Below are 25,259 nucleotides of genomic sequence, written 5' to 3'. Positions count from 1 at the left end.
GATTTGCAAGGTTTCACAGCTGGGAAACAAAGCACATTTGCGTGTCGGCCAATCACGTTGCTTCTTATAAACGACGCGGCGCGCACTGCGAGTCGTAGACTATATAGTCTACGGCGCAACGTTGTTATTCGTGGCTGAGTTTCCCGGCGGCCAATCAGAGCTCGCGACACGTGTCATGTGACCGACTTTGATTTCAATTAACCGGTGCAGTTAAGAACAGCAATCAATTCGTAATTTTCCCTCTCTCTTTTTTTTCTTTTTAGAAGAAAAGAAATATTAATTAGAATATTAATTAGAAGTTTTTGTTTTAGAAACATGTCGGACGACAATGTAAACATTATCCACGAGATAAACAGGTTGAATTTAGAGTTGAAGAAGAAGCTGGAAGTAATTTCAAAATGGAGAGGTATATCGCGACGCCGTTGATCGTATTAAATCCTTTCAACGTCTTCCTTCCCATTTTTCAGTCGAGTGTGCTCAGATGGAGCTGGAGTTTTTGAAACTGTACACTCCTGAATGCGTCGAGATTCTCGACTCGCTCAAAGAACTGGCCGATACGGATATCGGCTCGAGCACCGAGCCTGATTAACTCTTGACAATTCACACGCCGATATATACGACAATCAATTTCAATAATAAAAGATACCGGATACACTTACTTTGAAATATATTTATTACATTCGAATATAGGACACATAGAATGTATTCATGGCTTTTATAACGCAAAGACAGACAATATAGATACACGTATTTTTCCCTTCTTTTTTTGGTTCCTTCTGTCCGACGAAATATAAATTTACACGAGAATAGATTTAATGGCGTCCTTTCCAAACTTTATTAAATATTTCCTAATACGTTCCGTTTTGATGGGTGGAAAAGAAGAACAGATAAACAAGATACTTTGACGCAACACCGCTCTTATGTGGAAGCATTTGCGTGGAAGCGTGTATTCGAGTAAACTCAAAGAACAAAGTAACTTTTGAGAATGAACCTTTAACTCTGTGACTGCGAGAATATTGCTGAAAGTCATCATCCTATTTAAAAAAAAAAAAAAAAAAAAGAGAAATGAATTGAACGCAATAGCACTTATCCTCTTCGTTACTCGACACGACTGTTTCAATGTATTTTCCTGTTACAATTTTCTTGCGAGGCGTTTATCCAAATTTTTATTTGTTCAAAAATTACAGTAATCTTGCGATCGAAAAGTTAATAGGACAATTATTGCGATCGTATTACTCGAGACTTTAGAAATTTCTTACATTCGTGCGTATTCTCACGAAGGAAAATTTCAGTCAATTATTGTCCCGCATCGTTGCGTTTTACTATTCCATACCATTTAAAGAGGAAAAGCATCTCGCAAGTGGAACGTTCGTCAGGCTTGAAATTCAGTCGTTTCATCTTTCGTTTCAGTTACGCTAAACGATATACTCGTTTACGGAATAGAGTCAGCCTGTTGTAAACAATTATACGGGTGAAAATTCGAAGCCACATTGAATTTGAACCATCTTCATTGACGTGTTCTCGAATCCCTGACTTTGAAAGTTATTCCGAACGTTCGACCCCTTCGTTATAAGTGAAACTACTCGCTCGATAAAAGGTGAGACTCTTTCTCAGCATTCTCGTACGGCCCACCCTCAACCCCTACGACCTCGATGTTTCTCCCTCTCTTTCGGGTTTCTTGCAGACGAAATAAATACTGAAATACTGAAAGTCGACTATAGAAATGAAGCTCGATCTGAGATCACCAATTTGCTGGATAGTCACACACGTTTCTCGACAGAGGATCTTCGATGCGGTGTTGTCGTGGACGTCGCGTCGTCACACTTGATCTACACCGTTTTACTGGTCTTTTATCGGTCCGACTGTTGAGAACCAGCCATATCGTAGCTGTCCAACTGCCGCCCGTTGTAAGGGTAGTTGAGATAACGACGCCAGTAACGATAATGGTAACGCCGCAAGCAAGAGTCATTCCCATCGACACGGCACTGATCGGAAATCGCCGCCGGGGTCTGCAACTGCGACAATATCAATGCCGTGCTGGCGCACGCCTCTTTGCTTTTCGGCCCCTCTCTGATTTCTTGCGCGTCGCAGATCTTCCCCGCTTCCACTGCGTAATTACCTAAACATTCCTCTTCTAAGTCGTTCTGTACCTGAAATTAATATTCTTCATATTCTGTGTTCTCTTGCTGTCGTTTCTTCTCCTCTCAAACAGAGATGGAAACAGAAACACAGTTTGTATTCGAAGGCTCGAGCAAGCTCTTGGAATTTTAGGCTACTGACCAACCATAGTGAGTAAAGTATCTCTGAACTATCAAAATTTAAGGGAAAATATTTACGCAGGCTTTGCAGATCTGAAGCATGACACAAGGAAGGTAGAGCATCTGCGATTCGTCTCCACCTAAAGCATCCACCGTTCTGCATCGTCTCTCGATCAGTTCTAGTTCTGGACAGGCTCTGTTTTCTTCCACAGCTTCTCACGTGGAAAATGCAATCGTTAATACAGCGCATAATGTGCATGATACAGTGTAACGATCAATCAAGTTATACCTTCAGCCTCGATCAAGTTATTGACGCGTTTCTCCTTGGATTTAGGGCTATTAGCATTTTCTCGAAAGTTCGAGGTCTGATTTTGATTCTGACGGGCCCTTTGAGCTTCCATCCAGTTCCTAAGCTCATTCAGTGCTTTTCTCATCTTTTCGAAGGAATACGCAGCAGCCATTCGTGCCATTACCTTGTCTTTCACCTAACATTTCATTTAAACGTTATTACGAGACGTGATACCGATTGCGATTGCGTAAACTAACTAATCTCTTTAAACAAGTCACACCTTCTGCATGTCTATACCATCTTTCGAGTCCCCGTATTTTAATGCTTCTTCGACAATCAGGTCCCTGATGGTTTTCTGTCTCGGATCTAGCTGGTTCAGCCTGTCCTTCCTCTCATTCGCTTCCTTTTCGTACTCGCGGTCATTTGCCTTCAGATTCTCCACCATGTTCTAAGAAATCCACGATTGAACGTTACAGACTGAGCTTAGAATTAGAAAAAGGATTATGAGAGAAAGAAGTATACTCTCTGGCTCTTTGTTTGAAATTACTTCGTAGTATCGCTGTAACATCCACTCGTCGTCCTGGTTAGGTGTCCCTTGGCCAGCCGTGAACGTAGCTTTCTTCTTTCTCCTGTCAATGCCGAAGTACTGCGACCAATCGACGCTCTTTTTCCTCACCTCGATAGATTTTGACTTGTTTGACTTCGTCCCGTTTTCCGTTTGCCCTTTCGGCGGCGGAGTTACCTTCGGCGTTTCTGAGGTACTCTCGTGTTTATGGGGATCCCCATGCTGGTCATGACTATGATCGTGATCATGATCGTGATCGTGATCGTGATCATGCTTGTGGGTGTGAGAGTGATTCTGATTATCCGTCGCTTGACTGCCAAACAACGCTCCCAGATCTTGTGCGACCTGTTGAAATATCAAAGTCGAAATAAACATTTAATTAGACAAATGATTCTTGGATAATGCCAAATAACTGTCAAAACGTTTCTGGAAAGTTTCTCCACCGATTTACCTTGGGATCGGTAATTTGTTTCTTGGTAGATGTAGGCTTTGGACTCCTCTTGGCAACAGGGTACCGTTTAGCCATATTTCGGTACGTCCTCAGAGGACGTTCTATGGGATACCCACCATTCACATTTCTTCGTTCACCCATGGACAGGTACAATAGATTCGGGTCTTGTTCTCGATCGCCAAAATCGTTTTCGTCAGGCTCTCTACCCTGACTTCGGCCCATAGACTCTTTGCTTAACAATGCCCCCCACGACATCGGACCTGAATTCCTTAGAAACAATTTCACCGTTGTCTCAAATTTTATAATATCCTTCAGTGTTATTGAATTTATGACATGTTATAAGATTTACTGAGCTTTGTCGTAGAATTATAGCTATTAAGGCCATTGTTGGAAAAAGGTTTAATCCAGGTAGCAGGCTGCAGGTGAACGGTACGTATAAGGTGGAAAGAAAAGTTTGCTGGCATATATACTTACTTTGAGCACAATATACGTGTTTAAATAAAATTGGTAAAATTTATCATTTGCTATTCAAATTTATCATCCGAAAAAGTCCAACTAACAACTGCAATTTTTTTAAAAAGATATTTACCTCGGACACCCCATATATATTATACCTATTGAGCTACCTGACAATCAGCGAGTACTATAGCAAGACTGTTGCATTAGTAATACTTGTACAAGCAGAATTCAGTAATGTACTGTGCCGAAAGGTTTTTATCAATATCTTGGAAATTAATAAACATCCAAAGCTAAAATTTTACTTTCTATGTCCTCCGCTTTTCTTAAAATTTCATGTCGTCCGGGTTTTCCGGGCCTTCCTCATTGTTGATAAAATAATCCTAGCGAAGGATCTAAGAATTCGTATCAATTACTAACTCGTATATCCTGTTGCCTCGATCGCCTCTGTACCGATCGTACATCATCTGGCGAGCGTCCATGTACGCTTCGTCGTTCAAATCCCCTAAATTATACGAGGACCCGTCCTGCAGCTCCTCTAGGAACAATTTCGCCAGCTCCTTGTTATCGAAGTTCAGCCGATCGGGGCCGTAACCTCTTTTACGACTGGAACTTCGTTCGCGTTCTCGGAACAACGACGTGACTGGTTCCTCCTGTACATTATCACAATATAAAGCTCTCTCTCTCTCGTCTCTTGTGAAAATACAATGCAAGAAAAAGGAGGGGAAAATGGTACCTGCTGTTGGAGAATGTTCTCTAGATAATCAATCAGGGCTTTCTCGAGCAGTTTATTGTTCAAATCTTGGAAACCGTTTCCAACAGTCTCTAATTGCCCAGTTTCTGAAAGAAATTTCCTTTCTGTAATGAACACGGTATATTTGCCATACGAGATACATAAAGAAATCCTAACATTTAATTGTTCTCCTAAGGGGAAGGAGCATAGATGACCAACTACTGGATCTTGCCCTTATGACCATATTCACAGTTACTTTTACTAGCTCATTGTCAGTGTTTGCACAGATTCAATATTGTCCGGGTTGGTCATCCAACACAAAGTTCAATAAAATATCGTACATCAAATTTTTAAGGATCATTACAGGGCTATTATAAAAGGACGTCACTGCGAGGATCGTTGATCAAGTAAAAAGGAACTAAAGGTATCAAAATACAAGCCTCACGTTGTAAGACCAACTGTACATACAATTTCTTTATGCAACGTTTAAAGCTTAAAATATCAACAATGTTTCCTTCACATCTGTCTCTTTCCTAATTTTTTCCCTATCAATTCGCATCTACATTAAATTTTCTTTGTTATAACAGTTTATATTCATTTCATAGACAATAACTTGAAAATGTTAAACTCTACTTGGGATAAATTCGACGTTCTGCCCAGGATAAACAGGATTAAGCGGTTAATCCTACAAACTTCTCATTTTTAATTTCCTCGAAATAAATGATGAAAATCCTATCAACAACGTGAACGTGATAGACCATCGCACGAGACAATACCATTGGGTAAGAATTCTATTTCCTCCTCTTCCTCTTCCATTTCCCTTTCACCTTGACGTTCTCTGTCCAGTTTTCTCTCTCTCTCTCCGCCGTGATATTTAAACGAACGTAGATCATTGTAGTAGTCCTGCGAGTTCGTATCCAGGGATCGTTGTTTTCTAGTAATGGCGTCCAAAGCGCTCTTCAGGGACTCCTCCGTCGAATGATGGGGCAAGGGTGTCAACGCTGTCGCCAGCCCCACGAGTAAAAACGCCAGTAGCCATTCTTGAGGCAACATTTTACCTTTAACGACAGAAAAATAATCTTTCATTTACAGAATCTCATATTCAAAGATGATATACGTATACATTTGAGTACACTGTCTCGCAAATGGTTTCTCAAACACAAATAAATTTTACACACCTTTGTCCTGAGTCGCATTGTCACCCAAAACAAAGGCCTAACAGTAAATGGGATTAGGGTACAAAAATGAACACCGTTACTTCTTCTCTTGCCCTTGATACAAAGTATAAATACTTGCAAAAATTTGGAACCGAAATCATTTAGTCGTGAACAAGCGTACACTCGACAACAAACAATGGAAAGTATCATATCTAGTTGGGAACGCAGCACCTGTTTCGGATATCCCGAGGGTAAGTGTTGAACACTTGTAGATCATTGCAATATAAAGGTTTATTTAATTTAATTTATCGAAGTAAAACGGGGAAAATCCCTTATCGTGCAAAAAAAAAAAAAAAAGTGACAAGATCGAGCGTCAAGGTGAAAATCAAGAATAGTATATACAGAGGACAATCACTTCCTACTAAAATAAATCTGCAATTTTTGTTATTATATATTTAAAACAAATTTCTCTTTTCATATTTCTATATTTTTATGTTTTATAAAATATAAATATCTAATAAAATAAATAAATATAAATATTTATGTTTTATTAAAAAAAATATATATAGGTAGGAAGAAACTTTTGTATAATATATAAGTTAACTTTATAACTTTTGTATAATATATAAGTTATTACAAGTAAGATGAAGATATTAATATATAAATATAATAATTACAATGTTAGGAAATAAGACAATTAAGCTAAGGATAGATAAATATAAAATTTCACAGTGACTAATAATATAAATAGTTACAATGACAGATGAAAATAATGAAAACATTAAACAAAACAGAAAATAGATTGAAGGAATAAATACAGGTGCATAAATGCAGTAAATGCTATTCAAACCAATTTTTTTAGTCCTTTTTTAATCTTTATCTTTCTAACTTATGCCAGATAATCCAAGGCGATACAATCACGGGAAATACGAGCCGATTGCTGACAGATTGGAGAGATTAATAGCAGGTAAGCAAGCCAGTAAATCTTATAATTCAACGGTTTTTCTCAATTTTGGCCATTTCGCTGCACATTCTTTTTCTCTCCGTTTCGTCCCGGATGGCTCCATGTGCTCTTCCGATCTTCCACGAGATTTAACATTCTTTTCAAAAAAAGCAGAGAATATTAAAAGCCAAAATTTAGAAGGAACCGCTGAACTAGAAATTGATCAAAATTCGAACGTTCCTGAACGTTTTAAAAACGAGAACAAGCCTGGGGAAATCCGCACAGGTGGCAGCCCCTGCTCGTGACAGAAAGCAGAAAGCCGGTTGTGCCGTACCTGGTACTATGTACCTGTTCTTCAGAATGAAACGAAATTTTAAGAAGTGGGAGAGAGGGGAAAGAGAATCACGGATGTAAAATTTTAACGGCGAGTCTTTGTTAGTTTCTGAGATATTGATAAGAAACTTTGGGTTAAAAAAAACGATACGACTAACACAACGATCAATGATGGTATAGGTTATTGTCGGTGAGCATTGTACTGTTTACATAATGTTGGATGACCAACCACTCCGCGCAAGTAGTTCGAAAAACAAATCTGAGGACAATCTTTAGAGAAAGTTGTTTTTGTTTGAGAGTGATTATTTTCCGAAGTGGGTGTAATTTTTCCCAAGTAAATTTCATCATCTCTCAAACACTTTACAACGTCGACTGATCCGTAACATTCCTTAACTTCGTCGCGAAAAATTTAAACGATAAACAACTCACTTATCCCCGTACGAGTTGCTCTTTTCGGGGAAAAATGCACTGAGGACTGTAGACTGTTTCATTTAAAATTCGACGTCAATTTTCGGTGTAACATATCAAATTTTGTCCACACAGATGCTAACTAACAATAAGATATATTTAATTGCATTAGGATAGGTTAGATTCGGTGTGATATATTGAATTTTCTCTGACGTTACTAATTGTAAGGTTGTAGATTTAAATTGTAAGATTTTAGATAGGGTAATTAGATTTTAGGTTTAGGTTACGTTAAATTCATTTTTTAATTGAAATGTCGTTACGTAATAAGATTGGTCGATGTTGTATTTTAAATGTGATACCCGACGTCATTGGTTACAGCGTACGACAGTCGTACAACACCGACTAATGCAGCGAAGATGATCTTTTTATTTTTGTAAAATGTTTATCCGTACGAACATTTGTAAATATTTATTTTTATACGTCTGTATGAAAGACTCTAATTGTTCCAAGGTTTTTTTTATTAATTTCTCATACACTAGCAAAGATCTGCTACTAGAATTTTATTGGGGTCCTTCACTCTTCTCACTCCCCTTTAAAATTTTCTTTCATTCCAATGAACGAGTAATACCGCACCACATCTGGAAACTCTAGTTATATCTATATTTTTATCTACACGTTTGATCTTGTAGATCAAACATCTCGATTGCGTTAGATATTGAGGTGCTTAAGGTGCTTAAGAAGTTGACTTTGGTATTTGAAAATAAATAGAGTCAGGAAAAAGGGGAAAGTGTGTTAATAGTCCCGTTCAATCAGCTTTAAATCAGTATCGATTCCGCGGAAAAGCCAGCCAAGTTCCTTAACTGAAGACGTAGTAGTGAAAGCTCTAGTGATGCAACGAAGATTGCTCTAACCTCTGATCGATCGAGCTCTTTCACTAGAAAGAGCGGAACACGCTATAGCTCGATCGATAATTAGCCACCAGATGATCAATCGGTATTTTCACAAAATTAAGTATTGTTAAGCTAATATTAATTAAGAATCAATAATCATTATGAATGTAAAATGTACATGTGATATACGTATATAACGATAATCAATTTTTCTAATGATAAAATGAACCTGACGCTCGAATTTACCAAAATTAAACCTAAAACTCGAAAATATAGAAAATTAACAGTAGTCAAATACAATAAAAATACCAAACTTCTGACAGAATTGCATTAGTTAACCTATTATATAGTATACACAACCACAATTAATTTTTCTAATGATAAAATGAACCTGACGCTCGAATTTATCAAAAATGAATCTAAAACTCAAAAATACAGAAAATTAACAGTCGGGAAATGTTCGTCAAATACAATATGTAAAAATATTGAGCTTCTAACGAAATTAAGCTAGTGCTAACTTACAATCAAATATAAATATTTATCTACGATAGTGAATATAAAATGAATAAATCTTTTTTTTTTTTTTAATAACAGAAGAAGGTCATAAATTCTTGGTATTAGGGTCTCGGTATTGGCATTAAGGGAGAACATTCTCCCCTTGTTGTTTCTGAACGGCACCTCTCAGATCGATAGACGTACCTAATGCATTCCACGCGTACAATCAGGCTCTGCCGCACCGTCGTGAAATCCCATTAACATTGACCCTCATATTTCCTACGTATTTATCGCATATTTACAATATCCCCGGCATGCAATAACCGTTTCATCGAGAAAAGAGAAACGCATTGGACGATCACGTACAATTCAGAACGGATCAATAACCGATTATCAGAATGCTCGATGGTTGGTTTTCAAGCGTTTGAGCCACATTCGACGAAAATGTATGATCGCGATAATAAGTTCCGAGCATTTTTATCTCGAGGGACCGTTCACATCTAAACATCTTATCAAAGTGTAGATTTTTATCAATCAATTAACAATGAGTTAATTTTGGACCTTGAATTTGCGTCCTGAATTGAAAGACAAAGAGCTCGAAATTATTCGTGTAACTTAACCACTTGCGCTGACAACTGATTACGGACCATAACGAATGACCGAACCGTATACAATAATTCGTCGCTTTCTTTTTCTTTTGAACTCGTCGATACGATACCACTGGATAGAAATTATTGAGAAGTAATAAATTTATTATTTGTTTTGCCTGGATTATACTTAAATATACTTAAAATTGAGAAAATATTCTCGGCGTGCGTATCAAAGAGGTTAACCACTTGCGCTGGCAACTGATTGCGGACCATAACGAGTGACCGAACCGTATACAATAATTCGTCGCTTTCTTTTTCTTTTGAACTCGTCGATACGATATCACTGGATAGAAATTATTGAGAAATAATAAATTTATTATTTGTTTTGTTTGGGTTATATTTAAATATACTTAAAATTGAAAAAATATTGCATTTTGGGACAAAAAGTTCTCGACGTGTATAGCACGTCATTCCAGCGAAAGAGGTTAGATAAATCGTATATATTTAAATTTTTAAGTAATAATATATTTAAATTTCCGTCTTCTAACACTGTGATTGAATTTTATTCGCTTTATTTCTTTGTTTCTGAAACTACAGACGTGTACTCCTAACACGCGTGTATCATTTGCACGCGAATTTGACATTACGAGAATTAAAACTTACGAAATTGTGGAAAGAAAAAAGAAAAGGGAAGAGCTGAAGTATCCAGTAAAAAAAGTGATTGATCAATTACTCGATTTGATTCGCGTAGATTATTTCGCAACATAGAAAAACACCTAATTTCCCAAAAATTACGTCGGAATTAAGAGTCGAGGTCAGAAGTTACGATTAACTTACGATTATTAATTATAACAATAATAAAAAAAAAAGTTGTAATTAAAATGATGATTGTAATAAAAAATTAACAAAATTGTCATTAAAAACAATTATAATTATAATTACAATAAAAATTATCAGGAATTAAGCTCGTCAAAAGTTGCAAAAAAAAAAGAAAAAAAAAATCGTAATAAATATAGCTGTTCGCGATACTTGTATTCGTAACGAAAACTCCGACGTACAAAACATCTGCGATCAAGTATTTCGAAAGTACTTAGTTTCCAACGCTTGACAGATAAGCGCCTGATATCACACTCGCAGCGCATTATATATTTCAATTCGCGTGTTTTAAACAAGTATTTCCCTAATAAAATATCTATTACGCAGCGAACGCGATAACAGGGGCGGAAGAGGGGAGGGGGGAGTGGGAGGAAGAAATTGATCACGGTCAGAGGCGAACACGTAATGTCACAAGCACCGTAACAGATGGTGAAGCTAAACTCGCGCTAGCGACGCCAAATTTTTCCCAACGGAATATCGTGACACCTCCAAACGATACAGACAGTGTCGTTCTTAGCTAAAACAGGATTAAAAATTCGCGACTAACTGACAACAGTTGTTCAACTGCGACCTGAGACACAAGTATGCACATAATAATTTCTCTCTTCAGTTGGAGAGGAGAAATAATTTAAAAAAAAAAAAAAAATAAAAACAAGCTAGGTTGGGTCAGGTTTCGTTAAATTCCATTTAAGACTTACTTGGTTCTTAATTAGTCATCCGCGCCGACACAACCAGGTCCCAACGTCTCCTATTTGGTTTACGCGTTCACCCTCACTCTGTCGTGGTTCCGCTGTGACGATCCTCCACGGGGCTACGTGGTGGAATATTGGTCCGATCTACCTCTTTCATGACTACCGATGACACGTCCTTTTATATAGGGGGCACCGGGATCGATAGAAACGCGCATGGAATCACCGTGGAGCAGCAACAAGTAAAGGCGTGTGGGGTGTGCCTGTGAAAACACGGCAAACCGGAAAATTATAGACACGCGTTTGGAGATCAGGTCCCGGTGTATCCAGTCAATCCAGAGTGATTAGGAAGAAGAACCAGACGAATTTCAAAAGACCAGAAAATTTCAAAAGAGAATCTCCTTTCTCCACTTTTTTTTTTTTGGTTGTTTTGTCACTCTCGTTTCAAGTACAGTGTGCAGTGAGGAGCGTAATAGCGCCGATGACAATGAAAAATTGTCGACAGAAAGACACCCAACAGGCGTGACTTCGTAAAAAATAGATGCACGTAACGACCCACGACTTGATCTTGTTTTAACCTCTTGCGCTGGAACACTTTGCCACGCACGTCGAGGATTTTTTTATTTCAAATTGCAACATTTTCTCAGTTTTAAACATATTTGAACGTAACCCAGGCAAAACAAATGATAAGTTGATTACTTCTTAATCATTTCTATCCAGTGATATCATACCGACGAGTTCTAAAGAAAAAGAAAGCGACGAAATTATTGTATACGGCTTGGTTACTCGTTATGGTCCGCGAAACCAGTTGCCAGCGCAAAGGGGGGGTTAGAGAGCCTCTTATTTTTTCTCACAGACGCGAGTTCGTTTTGCTTTTTCTTTTTGGACGATGACTTTACATCGTGTAGCAGAGGGTGGAAAGAAAGTTTTGAGAAAATTTCTTCCTCAAAAGTTGTGAAAATCCAAAATGTGAACGTTAAGAAGTTAATAAATAATGATCTTTCGTAACTAGATCTATCATCATTTTGAAGATCGAAGTCTTCTCTTTACTTGTTGATTTTTTATTCAAAACAGTAAAAATTCAAGAAATTCTAATCGTCTAATGTTCTAAAATTCAATAAAATGGTAAAAAATAAAAATACAGCAAATTTTAAGGGTTCGTCGTAAAGAGAAAATTTCAATCTTCAAAGCCATGGTGAATTTAGCCATCAAAAAAAAAAAGAAATTTAACTTTTTAAACGTGTTTGCATTTTCACGAAATTGTCGAGAAAAAAAAATTCTCACTTGACTGCTCGATGTATGATGTAAAGTCATCTTCGAGAAAAACTCACTATTTAAAGTAGACTGTTTTTTAAAGTAGAAGCTTCACGCTTTAAAATGAGACCAAGTGGATCGTTACACGATCTTTCTTTACGAAGTTACATCAGTTCAAATTATCGGCAATTTTTCATTGTTTCATTGGTATAGCTATACACTCTTCGCTGTATATTAATCTTTTCGAATAGTTTGACATATATATCGGATCTCTCGAAAGAGAAATTTAAGAAAAAGTTTTGAATAAATTTCTAAATTTTGTCAAATTATTGTTTTTCTAGAATTAAAATGTTACTTGACTATGAGTTCTGTTATCAGTTCTTTTATCAGTCACCAGAATCTGATTCTTTACCTTGGTCAAGAGATCATTTTCAAGTGATTAAGGAAAACTTCAAAAGACTCTCCTCCTGTGTTTTTGTTTCTTTTTGTTTCATCATTCACTCTATACATACATGTTAACTTTTTCGAATAATTTGATGATTTGGACCTTTTGGAAGATCTGTAAAGAAATTTCAGAAAATTTGGATATATTTTTCTAGAATTGCAGCAATTTTTAATACTTTGGAAACTTTGAATTTTTCTAGAATCAGAATGTTACTAATGTGCGTGCATTTAACTTTTTACCAGTTTTTACCAAGATTTGATGCTTTTCTACTTTGTTCATATTTTATTTTCCTCGAATCTCTGCCTGTTCGATTTATTTAGCACTGTCGGCGGAGCGTTGAACGAAGATACGGTCGAAAATTGCTTCGGTGGTTTAGAAGAAGAAACTGGAAAATGCTTTCCCATGAGAATTCAGTTATGACTTGAAGTTGTAACTGACTCGTTAAAAAGTAAACTCGTCAAAGAGCAAACAGTGAAGCAAAATTGTGTAACAGCAACGTCGTCGAAGTGACTGTAAAAATACAATTAAAGTAAATTGAAATCTTACTCTGTTCATTACTCTGTATAAGTAAATACTTTTTCACACACTTTCCGTTACGTTTTCTACGCGCTACACATTTGCATCTTTCTCTGATTAATTTATTACCACACCTTTTCATTAAATGAAATTTCACAAATGAAACAACTGTAAAACAATATCACGTTTAAATAATATGTGACAAAAGATGTAATTGTTGAATTAGAATTCATTTACGTCCGATCGATTGCTGCAATTATTGTCAATAACAATCATGACGGTCGCTATAGTTCGATTCGAGCAGTGTGAAGTGAGCGCCTCTTCGTTCCAGGGGACCGAAGTAAGTTAAGAGATTAAAGAGAATTCTTAGATGGTTCTAACAGGAATTTATCAATTTTGAGATTCCTACAATGCTTGAATATCGATATTTCCGATATTGGGGGAGGTTGTGATTAACGCTCCGCCGTTTTTCATGTCGATTAAATATCAACGAACTTAGGTCAGCGGTTCCCAACTCTTTTTTTTTAGCCATGTCCCACTTAAGTATCTCTAAAATCCTGATGCTATGTTCCTGCGACACATAACTTATTTATTATTCAAAAAATGAATTTTCGTCGTGGAGGAAGTTTAAAAGCTATTAACTTAGTTTGGACAAGCTTCCAAAGAACGTGACATTCAATCCTTTGAATCGTTATAAAATAAAATGGAAAGTGCCTAACAACGTTCAAACTAACAATTTCACCTCGTCCCAAAAGTGAAATGCCAAAAAAATTCATTCTCGAGAATCAAACTGCTAAATTGAGAACCATGGACTTAGGTCAAAGGAGAATGAGAGAAAGTCAATGAATTACAATCAATTAATCAATTTCGTATCGAATGAAGTACAGCTTCTGAACCTGATACGAGCTCGAAATCGTAGACTCGCACGAGACGTTTAATTATTAATCAGATATCGACGACCAACTTAAATTAGGAGAACGAACGATAAACGGGGATCAATGAAGTAAAATTGTCCATCAGTCTTTCGTATAATCGATTTTACTAGTGAAATCACGAAAATTGTGTAATTTTTAATAAAAAAAAGGAAAATTTTAACGAAATATTAAATTTTAATTAAAAGAATTATATTTCTCTAGTATTTCGATGCAATAGCCATGCTAAAATTGTCCATCTTAAAAGTCTCTCCTATAATCGATTTTACTACTGAAATCACCAAAATCGTGTAATTTTTAACAAAAAAGAAAATTTTAACAAAATATTAAATTTTAATTAAAAGAATTAAATTTTTCCAATATTTTGATGCAAATGCAATAGCCAAATGCAATAGCTAAAATTGTGCATCTTAAAAGTCTCTCCTACAATCGATTTTACTACTGAAATCACCAAAACCGTGTAATTTTCAACAAAAAAGAAAATTTTAACGAAATATTAAATTTTAATTAAAAAAATTATATTTCTCCAGTATTTCGATGCAAATGCAATAGCCATGCTAAAAGTGTCCATTTTAAAAGTCTCTCCTATAATCGATTTTACTACTGAACTCACCAAAACCGTGTAATTTTCAAAAAAAAAAAAAAAAAAAAAAAAAAAAAAAGGAAATTTTAACAAAACAAGAACCATTTAATAAAACAGCGACCATTAAGTTCGATAATGGCTGTGATACCGCTTATCCGGCTTCACGATAAGCGTGCCGGCTATCAGCGATAACAAAAAGAGATTTAGCAGATCGTTCGATCGCAAGCGAACATGACCAAACAGTATTTGGAAGAGTTTCCAAGGATGACATCGATAGTACTTGATATCTAGACAACGTTGCATCTTCCAAGGACAGGATTTCACCAATTCGACGACCTCTTGAACCCCTAAAACGATCAAGGACAAAGAATCAGCGAACAGGGTGAAGAAGAAAGAACAAGTTCTTCGATATTTTTCTACGTGTGATAATATTCACCGAGTTGGTCAATCAGTCAAGTGCAGTTTAACGTTAAAATTAAAATTAATTAATTCGACAAGGTTCTCCCGTGTGAAAAGAAACAAAACAAAACAAAACAAAAAAAAAATACGTTTCAAATCACGATGATACTCTGAGGAATTTTGATTCACGTATGAACCTTCGCTGCCTTACGAGAGAAAATGAATGTTGATAATCTTAGTCACGTAACCACATCAGGTAATTGATATTTTCTTCGAGTTGTCACTATCAATCTCCATGTTACTTGGAAACTAAAAAAAAAAAAAAAATTATTTGAATATAGAAATTAACTAGCGATGAGAATTGTCGATGAGATTGAAGCATTCAGAGCATTAAAGTAAAAAAAAAAAAGAAAAAAAAATAATAGAGAAACTTTAGTACAAGCTTTCATTTATACATTTTACGAAAAATTAATTTAAATCTTTAGAAACACACTGTTGTCGTCTATGAAATATCTAACAAAAATTATAAACTGGTCACTTTGACTACTATGGTAGTTCCAGTGTTAACAAGTTGTTAGATACGAAAATATATATAGTTGATGTTATTTTCTTAATCGATCGACAGAACAGATTTGTTCTAAAACTTATCACACTTTCCTCCCTAGTTTTCACACGCAAACGTGGTGAAAATCAAAATTATGTAAGCCTTCTAGAAAGTTAGTTAGGTTCATCACGAATTTCTATTCATCATGTTATCAAGAAAATAACATGCATCTCGTTAATGACAGAATTATTTGGCTCGTACTCTTGTAGAATAAGTCAGTGTTCAAATGAGTTTTTACAATCACGCAGAACCAAACCAGGAAAACGTTCGATATATAGAAATGGAACAGAATCCGGTGTTCACCATACCCTCTGTTTATCTGAAGCCAACGGTCATTACGGCACAACCACAAGGTATATCACCTGAAACGCAATCAAATATGTAAAACATACTCGTACACTATTAACATGTAATATTTGAACGATAGTGATAAGTAAGTAGTTTATGCATTTATAGAAAATTTAAGAGATGTATAATGTAAAGATATGTAAAAATATGTATTCAAAACGTAGTGTATTCGCTATAACTTCTAAGTCTCTGCCAATTGTTAGTTTCATCTCTACAATTGCATCCATAAAAGCGTGAATTTATGTACGTCAAATTTGCAATGAACAATTTACCGATAACAATGAATACATGTGAAATAAAATATCGTTTCATTGAATTTGTACAGAAGAGAGAGAGAGCAGAGAAAGAAGATCCATGAACACGTTGGACTGGACATCAACGTCGAACTTGCAGATAACTACAGTCTTCGGAAGTTACGTCCTGAATGACTTGGAGCAATTGGAAATTCGGCAGATTGTTGATCTCAGTACATGTTCGTAACTGATTGTACAATAAGGATATAATGTAGTTAAAGAAAATTCATTGGCACGCACTACATCTATTCGGTTATTGAAATTAAAAGAATTTTTTCTTTTGTCGATTAATAACAGTAACAAATAGTAATTTTGGTTTGGAGAAAAGGTAGTATACAGAGGAACGTTTAATGTATTAATAAATAATAGACGTAGACGGATGAAGGTGAAACAAATAACGATCATTTCATTATTTAGATTTAGTCTATCTGGATAGAATATTCGAGACTTTACTTTAGAATTTAGAATTTGCTTTGTTTTCAATTTTAAGAATTTTAATCAATATCATGTAGCTATATAAGAGTATGTTATATTGTCATTTATGTTATTTATTAGTCAAAATTTCTTTAATTTTCTTTACTGTCATTTATTAAATTAAAACTGGTTTGTTATACTGTTTGTTACTGTTTATTAACTGTTTGTTAATTTTCTTTTTCATTGTCATTTAATAATTAAATTCTTTTTAAATATCTTTTCCTTTCTTTTTGTGGAAAATGGAGTGAAAGATCTACGAGATCGGGAATTTTATTCACAAGGAAATTTTCTTCCTTTGTCTGACAGTGTTCGGCAAGAAAAGGAAATTCAACTACAAAGTGAAAATACCGAGAGCCGAAACAGTTTTCCTAGCCCTGGACTTAGGGCAAACTGAAGAGTCAAGCTGCTGGGATTGCGCCAACCTGTTCCGCGACGAATTCACGTTGAACGTCGTGAATCGATATGGCGAGAAAGCCTTCACCATGATCATGAAATCCAGGCTCGCGTATATGGTTTCCAGATTGCACGTAAGTAGCATGAAATGGTTATGAGATCGCCCAGCAAATCAACTGTTTAACAAAAAAAGACGAACATTTCATTGCACAGGTCATAAAGGTGCTAGGTCCGAATTTAATTGGCACAGTGGAACAAAATTACCGTCTATTGGGCGTGTGTTTCACGATCTATAATGCAGAGAAAGAAGAACTCTGCTATATAGAGGGGCCGAATATTTGTAGTTGTTGCATGTATCCAGAGTTACACTTCAAGGTACCATCTAATTTTTGTCTGAAAAAGGAAACACTATATATATATAATATCTATTTATCTATCTATCTATCTATCTATACGTGTATATATATATATAATCATTTTGAATATCTATATGTATCTATTATATGTATGTATATATATATATATATATATATATATATATATCCATATATAAATACATAAATATATACATACATAAATACATATATTTATATATATTTATACACTTTTTCTGTGTATCTATATACATTTAATTTTACCTAATCAAATTTTATCTAATCACTTTGAATGTCTGTATGTATCTATACATAAAACTCTATTTATTTTTAACGATACAAAGCAATTTAATTATTTAGATCAGAGCAACAGAGTTTCCGCCACTTTTCTGATCGCTAGAGCTACCCCTTCCACTGCATCCTGATCTTTCCACCACACTGAAATTTCCTCGCCGTCCCGCATAAGAGAGCGAGGCTTATTTCAGTGTAGTGGAAAGATCAGGATGCAGCGTGGAAGGGGTAGCGTTAACGATCAGGAAAGTGGGAGAAAGGGCCGGCATGCCGCCAGTTAGCCGTCTCTAATTTAGAATATCGTAATGGGGATATTCAAGCTATTGACGTTATTAATGTTAACACTAGAACAACCAAAATGGTCGAAATGACCACTTGAATACTTTTGTTAGATATTTCACAGATATAAAAGTGTATATTTTTGGAGACTCGAATGATTCACATATAAAAGCTTGTGTATTACAAAGATCTTCTGCTCTATTGCATCATAAAGATCTTCTGTTTCTTTTACCTTATCTCTGATTAGAGCTAATTTTGCTAGAGCTAATGCTTTACTCGTCGGTAGTTCTAGCGTTAAGGTACATTGAATTTTATATATCATTCGCATTGTAACGCATTGATTGTCAGGTGATGTCGGCCGACGGTCGCCGTCAAATTGCGTCCTTCATGCATCTGTGGGACTCTATACTCCGCGAGTACATCCTGTTACTCACGTTCTCTAAAGAGTTGGACACGTCACTGAAAAGTTTACTTCTCGCTGCGTCATTTCTCATAGTGAGTTTCTCATTACCCTTAATCTACTTTAAATCAAGATCGGAGTACCTTTTCGCCAATTGCTACGAAATTTCTTCTTCCTTTTTTTTTTTTGTTTTTTAGGAATACGTGTACTTCAAAGATGAAGCCTCTTCCGAAGGCCCATCATTATTTCCCGCGATGTAAATAAGAAGATAGCCTTGCAAGATGAACCGGCTGAAAGAGGAAATGTGCACTTTCATTCGATTTTGTGAGAAAATGATCATCGTCGACGAAGATCCGTTTTGAAGGTTTAAGAATGTAAGAAGAAACTGGCGCAACAACGAGTCTACCTCGCTTCCCGATAATTCGAGAAAATCAACACAGACCTTTGCAACTTGAAGCACGATTAAGATCAAGTGCAAACTTGCTACAAACTCGTGATCCTCGAATATCAAACTTGTACTTATATATTCTTCCTTTTTCAATAAATGCAACTTAAATATCGGAGCTATGCATTTTTATTGCTATGCAAATCCCATCACTCCTCAGGATCAAATTGGTTAGCGATATTTCCTCCGTCTTTTGTCAATAATTTCTTACTTGATATTCCATCTCATCGTTGAATCGTTGATTTTTTTAAGAATTTTTTACGACTTTTTTTCAGCAGCATACTAAAATATTTAGTGTTAATAATTATAGTAGTTATATTTAATATTATAATAAACATTATATTTTATATTATATATAAAATATAATATAAAATTATAATATATTATATTTTATATTATATTATAATATATTATATTTTATATTATAATTTTACATTATAATAAATATAGTAATTATATTATAGTATTACTATAATAATTATAGTAATAACATATAGAAAATAATATAATAATTATAATGAAATACATAGTAATAATAATACAGTAAAACTTGAGGAAACTTTGAAGAAAGTTACACACCTTTGAACAGTTGCAAAATAAGGAAAATTCAAGAATCTTGTTGGAGATAAAATTATGTTTCATTAAAAAAAAAATAATACGTTTGTCTTCTTATGTGCTGTTCAATTAGCAATTGCTAAAAATTTGAATTAAATATACAGGACAGTCATTTAGCTATAGACATTTCATCTCGAAACACCAGGTATATCTCCGCGAGGTTCTACAGGGTGGTCACTGAAAAACTGAATGATATAAAACAAAAATTTACTTACTTTTACAAAGAAAATGTTTTTTAATTTTTTATTTGGAAATATAATTAATTTGATTTTTCAGTATTATGTATGAAAAACAATATCCCTCAAATGAATGAATTTTCCTGCTGGCAAATACGGGCTCTTTCAAACCCTTCAGTTTCTGAATGATCACTCTGTAACTGAAGCAAATTGTTTTTTTATTTCAAGCTAAATTGCACGAGAGAATCTAGAGTATTTCTCAAAGTCGACTTTTTAAAAAAACTGACAGCTACCTGAACTTGAACACTTGTTTAATTTCCGTCGTAAATTTTCAACTTCTTGAGTAAGTAATAATAAAGAGAAATACGCAAGCCAAAATTTCGTCACATACTTGATGCACAGCCTTCCAGAATATTACCACAAATTAATTCAGCAATCTTTCAGATATTTTTAGTAGTGATTTTGAAAATTTCATTTGGACGAGAAGAACGTTTTTTTTTAAGTTTCAGTTATTTGTTACCATTGTAGATACTGACAAACAATTCAAATTAGTTACTTTCTAAAATATACAACTAGAGCACTCTAGAATCGCAACGACAGAATTACAAATTTTGAAACATCAATTATCTAAAATAATTTATATATATATATAAAATTATAATACAATAATAATTATAATTATTATAATAAATATGTTATAATTAACAAATATATTGTAGATAATCGATGTTTCCAAAATTTTACATTCTGTTATTGTCATGTATACATATGATATAATATAACATCTCACTTTTCTGTTCAAAATACTTATAAGTCCTCTCCCTAAATAAAAACAATACACGTGATCATGCGTTAGAAACTGATGTTTACATATCACGAGTATGGTAACGTAATAGTAACACTTCAAAATATTTCTGATGATGCAAGTCCTACGATGGTCAAATACAATAAACAGAAACAGAACTTAGGATCCGTAGTTTCAGTAAGAAAGCACAATGCTGTTCGAACAATTTTTTATAACGAAAGAAAACGAACAAATGATAAATTAATAAATGAAACAATTCGAAGTGAATCAATTAGAAGATATATCACTATTGTAATCCAAGATTTCAAATGTGTCGAGAAACGGTTGTTGTATAGTGATTTTTACAATTGCTTGTAATGACTATGCGCGATTGATTCTTGGTACAGGCGTTGAACATTTTAATTTTGTATGTTGGCATAATCAGAAGTGTACGTTACATGTCAGAAGTGAAAATCACAATGTCTCAAGCTTCAACTTTTTCTTTTATCGTCTTGGTATCTAAATTCGATTCTACAAGCACGTCCAATGTATTTTGCAATATCCTGTATAATCGAACAGAAACCTTTAAATAAATAATTGATATCTTTAGATACACAATAAATGAAATATCTTTATATGTAATATATATATGAATAAATATCTTTATATGTAATATATACACACACACTGCTCACAAAATTAAGATATTTCAAAATGAATATGAAGCGATAAAAAAAGAAGCGTTTAATTTTGCTTTTCTGCTTTTTTGCTTTGCTTTTGATTTGCTTTCATGCTTGTTTAATAAAACAAAAAAAAAAAATTAAATGCTTGCAATATCCTCTACAACATCCAATGCAAATATCATCTAATTTTTGTGAACAGTACATTACACCACACGATCGTAACATATCGTAGGCAATCTTAAGTAAGTTGTTGTTATTAAAAGTGCATACATATGTACATAAATACACGTTTTATTTCACCTTTATGTTTTCCTCCACGTTGTATCTATTCACTCGCTTTATTGAGTTATAGTCAAATTAATTACACTCTATTTGCGAGAATTCGTTAGGTTGAATTAGCTATTCGTTTGTACTTATAAGAAGAATATGGTTATTAAATAATTATCATTTACAGTAGCAATGAAATATTAATAATTAATAGCACGAATAAATAATATTGCTATTAACATATATATTTAAAAAAGTATTGCAATATCTGCTATTTTCTATTACTACTACTATTATTATTATTTTATTATTTATTATTTTATTATTTTATACTATACAAGTATACCAGCGACTAATAATAATAGTAACTGTTATATAACAACAGTATGTAATTTCATAACAGTATAATATTACTATGATTACTCAGTAGTTTTCTTCTCCTCTTTAAGTGACACTATCATTTACAATTTGAAACGAATTTTCATACGTCAAGTTAATTGAAATATCTATTATAAGCTTGTGTAAAATATCAATACTTAACGTCAGTAAAGTACTTAAATTGCAAAAATATATTATCAAAACTAATTGAAATGTAAATCCTTTTCTTTTTCTTTGTTTTAACTGTATTTCTAAACGGCTTCCTTTCAAAATGGTCAATCGCATTAAAATTTTCGGGAAATGGCGAATAAAGGACGATTTCAAATATGATATAAATGTGAAGAAATATAAATATACTTATGTAACACCTTGTAAACACTGATTAAATCAATATTCTATCGTATCATGAACAAGTTGATAATAAGTGATACGACTGTTCCAAAGAAATTACAATTATATTGATGTTTATAGAGATAAGTTTAATTCAAAAGTATATCTCTCACTTTTTTCTTTTTTTTACAGCAAGATGGATTTTATAGCGATCGTTGGCTTAATAATTATAATTTACAATCTGGTTTATATGATCTTCCCCTGGTTTTTAGATTGTGATTTAAACCTTGCTTTACATGAGAGATTTGGCAAACCTATAAGTAATGATGATTAAAAAAAGTGTAGTCTTCATGCATGTTAAAGTAGCATTATTTTTATGTGTATTATGATATGTTTTTTGAAATTTTTCAGGTTCTCTAAAAGACAAAGTAGTATGGATAACAGGAGCTTCAAGTGGAATTGGAGAACATCTTGCATATGTTTTGGCAGAGAATGGATGCAAATTAATTTTATCAGCACGACGGGAAACAGAGTTGGAAAGAGTGAAAGACAATTGCTTGCAAAGTAAAGCTCTTTTAACAAAGACAGTCATTATTTTATGCCCATATTTTTGCTTGACTTTGATGTACACAATTCACTTGTTCAGGAAACGCAAATTTGAGAAGTTGTGATGTTGAAGTGTTAGTGTTGGACATTTGTGATTTAGATAAGCATGAACCAGCATTTAATAGCATCATCACTAAATTTGGCAAAGTAAATATATATTCAGTGCCTCTTCACTGCAATGATTCATTATGGTATATTTTAATTACATTTTAAATTAATTTCAGTTGGATATACTTGTGAATAATGCAGGACGATCTCAACGAGCATTGTGGGAGGATATTGAGATATCTGTTGATAAAGAAATGTTTGACTTGAATGTATTCTCACCAATAGCTTTGTCTAGATTGGTAGCAAAATATTTTTGCAAGATGAATGCAGGTCATTTTGTTGTTACATCTAGCATTGCTGGTATCACAGGAGCATCATTTTCTGCTACATATTGTGCAAATAAATTTGCACTGCATGTAATATATCAGTTGTATACATCATTATTAATTTATCTGTCTGCATATGTATATATTGATAAATAAATATTTGTTGTTTATAACAACATAGGGTTACTATAAAACTCTTGGCATAGAAAGACTAGATAAAAACATATCGATTACAATGGTATGTCCGGGACCAGTGTATACTGATTTTTTGGCAAAAGCATTTACAAACAAAAGTAATGAGGTAAATATAATGTAATTTAATATTTATTATTATTTATTTATTTACAATTCTCTATATTTCTACAGGTATATAAAAAAAATACGAAAAATGATACAAAAAATAAAATAAGTCCAGAACGTTGTGCTACGTTGATGGGAATTGCAATAGCAAACAATCTTCTTGAAGTATGGATTTGCAAACCATTTGTACTGCAATTGGCATATCTTAACATTTATTATCCAAATGTCGGACAGTGGTATGTTATTCTGTATAGAACGTTATAAAATTGTAGATACTTTATAAAATTATTTCATTTTAGGATAACAAAGAAAATAGGAACAAAATTTCTACAATATTTACGTGATAGTGAAGTAACAATTAAAACGGATACTACAGAAAAATAACAAATATATATCTTTTTTTATATTACAGCATTTGTTCATTGAAAATATTTTGTTTATAATTTTTACATATACTTTCTATATTCTTATTATAAATTAAAGATAATATTTTTTATTTTCTGTAACTATATTATCTCTGTACTTCTTCTCCCTCATTATTCTTTAATCCCTTGACATATGAATTAAATGAAATGAAGTAGGTAACTTTGAATATAAGGCATCAACGTTGAAAAGAGCATGTTCATTATTAAGAAAAATATTTTTTTATATCTTTATGTGCATATCAACTTGCAAACATCTTAGAGATCTCATTGTCGACCAGGTTAGAAAACGCATGACGTCTTCCAGACATTATTATATATTAAGGAGTTAAATCATTTACAATATAACTCTATAGCACAAAATGCATTATGAATAGCATAATTTGCAATGGAATACTGTTTTATCTAAATTCAGTGTAACTAGAACTTAACCTATTTGAATTTCTTCTACATTCTAATTCTATAATAGTTTAGTTGTTGTTAATAACAGTTTTGTTGGTCTTAATAGTTAATAGATAAATAGATAAATAGATAGTAGATATACATTCTAAACTAAATTAAAACAACTAGCTTGAACTATATATAAGTCCATGTTATACAAAATATATTTACATCATAGGAATAGACACAAAAAATATAAATATACAAATATATTTTATTTTATAAATCTAGGTAAATAGTATTCAATGTTACTAAACGATTAAAATATTCATTGAAACTTTACAAAATGAAACAATTCCAAAAATTCTTATCAATTTTAAAATTCAGTTTAACTATCTAATAAATAATTATTTAAAAATTATTTGGTAAGTAGTATAAATACTTCATTATTGGAAACAAATTAGTCATAAATAAACATGGGTAAATTTCTAGCTTAGCAGCTTTTCTCTATTTCGGCCATTTTAGCTATTGTTTCTTTAATAAGAGATTCGTTTTATCGCTAAATGAGAAATCAATTTTGTTATTTTTAAAAAAAATCTTATACTGAAAAAATTATAAATGAAATGACCAAAATTGAAAAAATTAAACTAAACTAGAATATTATAATTACCATAGAATTTACCATAGAATTTGCTATAAATATTTACTAATATATCTGACATAAATTTGAAATGTTGTGAGACCGATGTCTTAATTTATTACATACGTGTATTCATTTAT

At 33.5% G+C, this 25,259-nt stretch overlaps 4 protein-coding genes and 1 long non-coding RNA gene across 13 annotated transcripts; 3 read left to right on the top strand and 2 right to left on the bottom strand.

The window, feature by feature from the left end:
• The first annotated feature begins 32 nt into the window (after positions 1 to 32).
• Positions 33 to 757, top strand: LOC122527088. 2 transcript variants are annotated; one of them, XM_043650944.1, is made up of 3 exons: positions 33 to 230; positions 312 to 406; positions 468 to 757. In XM_043650944.1, the coding sequence occupies exons 2-3, from the start codon at positions 316 to 318 to the stop codon at positions 587 to 589; spliced, it is 213 nt and encodes a 70-aa protein (XP_043506879.1). In that variant the 5' UTR covers positions 33 to 230; positions 312 to 315; the 3' UTR covers positions 590 to 757. The 2 variants fall into 2 exon arrangements, with proteins under 2 accessions (XP_043506879.1, XP_043506880.1); XM_043650945.1 differs by lacking the exon at positions 33 to 230 and having other exon boundaries at positions 265 to 406.
• Positions 651 to 11,495, bottom strand: LOC122527059. Of its 3 annotated transcripts, none has more exons than XM_043650869.1 (10): positions 11,143 to 11,495; positions 5,529 to 5,810; positions 4,756 to 4,859; positions 4,440 to 4,672; positions 3,564 to 3,831; positions 3,095 to 3,457; positions 2,828 to 2,995; positions 2,548 to 2,743; positions 2,337 to 2,470; positions 651 to 2,150 (listed from the first exon to the last, which is right to left on the bottom strand). In XM_043650869.1, the coding sequence occupies exons 2-10, from the start codon at positions 5,803 to 5,805 to the stop codon at positions 1,851 to 1,853; spliced, it is 2,043 nt and encodes a 680-aa protein (XP_043506804.1). In that variant the 5' UTR covers positions 5,806 to 5,810; positions 11,143 to 11,495; the 3' UTR covers positions 651 to 1,850. The 3 variants fall into 3 exon arrangements, with proteins under 3 accessions (XP_043506804.1, XP_043506807.1, XP_043506806.1); XM_043650872.1 differs by having other exon boundaries at positions 3,564 to 3,834; positions 4,449 to 4,672; positions 11,143 to 11,388; XM_043650871.1 differs by having other exon boundaries at positions 4,756 to 4,856; positions 11,143 to 11,388.
• Positions 6,056 to 19,281, top strand: LOC122527077 (phospholipid scramblase 2-like). Of its 3 annotated transcripts, XM_043650915.1 has the most exons (8): positions 6,056 to 6,160; positions 6,808 to 6,876; positions 16,115 to 16,219; positions 16,540 to 16,686; positions 17,288 to 17,508; positions 17,588 to 17,749; positions 18,667 to 18,813; positions 18,916 to 19,281. In XM_043650915.1, the coding sequence occupies exons 1-8, from the start codon at positions 6,106 to 6,108 to the stop codon at positions 18,976 to 18,978; spliced, it is 969 nt and encodes a 322-aa protein (XP_043506850.1). In that variant the 5' UTR covers positions 6,056 to 6,105; the 3' UTR covers positions 18,979 to 19,281. The 3 variants fall into 3 exon arrangements, with proteins under 3 accessions (XP_043506850.1, XP_043506852.1, XP_043506851.1); XM_043650917.1 differs by lacking the exon at positions 16,115 to 16,219 and having other exon boundaries at positions 6,073 to 6,160; XM_043650916.1 differs by lacking the exons at positions 6,056 to 6,160; positions 6,808 to 6,876 and adding an exon at positions 15,357 to 15,518.
• On the bottom strand, positions 16,073 to 21,857 carry LOC122527090. 2 transcript variants are annotated; one of them, XR_006306269.1, is made up of 8 exons: positions 21,722 to 21,857; positions 20,745 to 21,321; positions 20,248 to 20,485; positions 19,994 to 20,154; positions 18,862 to 19,445; positions 18,551 to 18,796; positions 17,639 to 17,767; positions 16,073 to 16,228 (listed from the first exon to the last, which is right to left on the bottom strand). It is a non-coding gene; the product is annotated as an uncharacterized LOC122527090 (long non-coding RNA). The 2 variants fall into 2 exon arrangements; XR_006306270.1 differs by lacking the exons at positions 18,862 to 19,445; positions 19,994 to 20,154; positions 20,248 to 20,485; positions 20,745 to 21,321; positions 21,722 to 21,857 and having other exon boundaries at positions 18,622 to 18,757.
• LOC122527075 (dehydrogenase/reductase SDR family member 7) lies at positions 21,571 to 25,066 on the top strand. 3 transcript variants are annotated; one of them, XM_043650913.1, is made up of 8 exons: positions 21,571 to 21,663; positions 22,589 to 22,716; positions 22,808 to 22,960; positions 23,043 to 23,149; positions 23,227 to 23,466; positions 23,558 to 23,677; positions 23,743 to 23,912; positions 23,976 to 25,066. In XM_043650913.1, exons 2-8 carry the CDS (start codon positions 22,593 to 22,595, stop codon positions 24,058 to 24,060), a joined length of 999 nt encoding a protein of 332 aa, XP_043506848.1. In that variant the 5' UTR covers positions 21,571 to 21,663; positions 22,589 to 22,592; the 3' UTR covers positions 24,061 to 25,066. The 3 variants fall into 3 exon arrangements, with proteins under 3 accessions (XP_043506848.1, XP_043506847.1, XP_043506846.1); XM_043650912.1 differs by lacking the exon at positions 21,571 to 21,663 and adding an exon at positions 22,114 to 22,280; XM_043650911.1 differs by lacking the exon at positions 21,571 to 21,663 and adding an exon at positions 22,128 to 22,229.
• Positions 25,067 to 25,259: the final 193 nt, after the last annotated feature.

This window comes from Frieseomelitta varia, unplaced genomic scaffold (assembly GCF_011392965.1).
Source record: "Frieseomelitta varia isolate USP_RPSP 00005682 unplaced genomic scaffold, Fvar_1.2 scaffold_208, whole genome shotgun sequence".
In the NCBI taxonomy this organism is placed as follows: Eukaryota; Metazoa; Arthropoda; class Insecta; order Hymenoptera; family Apidae; genus Frieseomelitta; species Frieseomelitta varia.
Note: the sequence above shows the minus strand (reverse complement) of the source record. Positions and strands in the feature narration are given on the sequence as shown.

What these genes read in the sequence shown, in the direction of transcription:
- LOC122527088 (XM_043650944.1), top strand. Translation starts at nt 316, where the DNA reads ATGTCGGACGACAATGTAAACATTATCCACGAGATAAACAGGTTGAAT. An exon ending in AGTAATTTCAAAATGGAGAG is followed by an intron (nt 407 to 467) that starts GTATATCGCGAC and finishes CCCATTTTTCAG; the next exon opens with TCGAGTGTGCTCAGATGGAG.
- LOC122527059 (XM_043650869.1), bottom strand. Translation starts at nt 5,805, where the DNA reads ATGTTGCCTCAAGAATGGCTACTGGCGTTTTTACTCGTGGGGCTGGCG. An exon ending in AATAGAATTCTTACCCAATG is followed by an intron (nt 4,860 to 5,528) that starts GTATTGTCTCGT and finishes AATTTCTTTCAG; the next exon opens with AAACTGGGCAATTAGAGACT. An exon ending in TGTTACAGCGATACTACGAA is followed by an intron (nt 2,996 to 3,094) that starts GTAATTTCAAAC and finishes TGGATTTCTTAG; the next exon opens with AACATGGTGGAGAATCTGAA.
- LOC122527077 (XM_043650915.1), top strand. Translation starts at nt 6,106, where the DNA reads ATGGAAAGTATCATATCTAGTTGGGAACGCAGCACCTGTTTCGGATAT. An exon ending in GATTGTTGATCTCAGTACAT is followed by an intron (nt 16,687 to 17,287) that starts GTTCGTAACTGA and finishes TTTGTCTGACAG; the next exon opens with TGTTCGGCAAGAAAAGGAAA. An exon ending in ATCCAGAGTTACACTTCAAG is followed by an intron (nt 17,750 to 18,666) that starts GTACCATCTAAT and finishes ATTGATTGTCAG; the next exon opens with GTGATGTCGGCCGACGGTCG.
- LOC122527075 (XM_043650913.1), top strand. Translation starts at nt 22,593, where the DNA reads ATGGATTTTATAGCGATCGTTGGCTTAATAATTATAATTTACAATCTG. An exon ending in GAGATTTGGCAAACCTATAA is followed by an intron (nt 22,717 to 22,807) that starts GTAATGATGATT and finishes GAAATTTTTCAG; the next exon opens with GTTCTCTAAAAGACAAAGTA. An exon ending in TATCCAAATGTCGGACAGTG is followed by an intron (nt 23,913 to 23,975) that starts GTATGTTATTCT and finishes ATTTCATTTTAG; the next exon opens with GATAACAAAGAAAATAGGAA.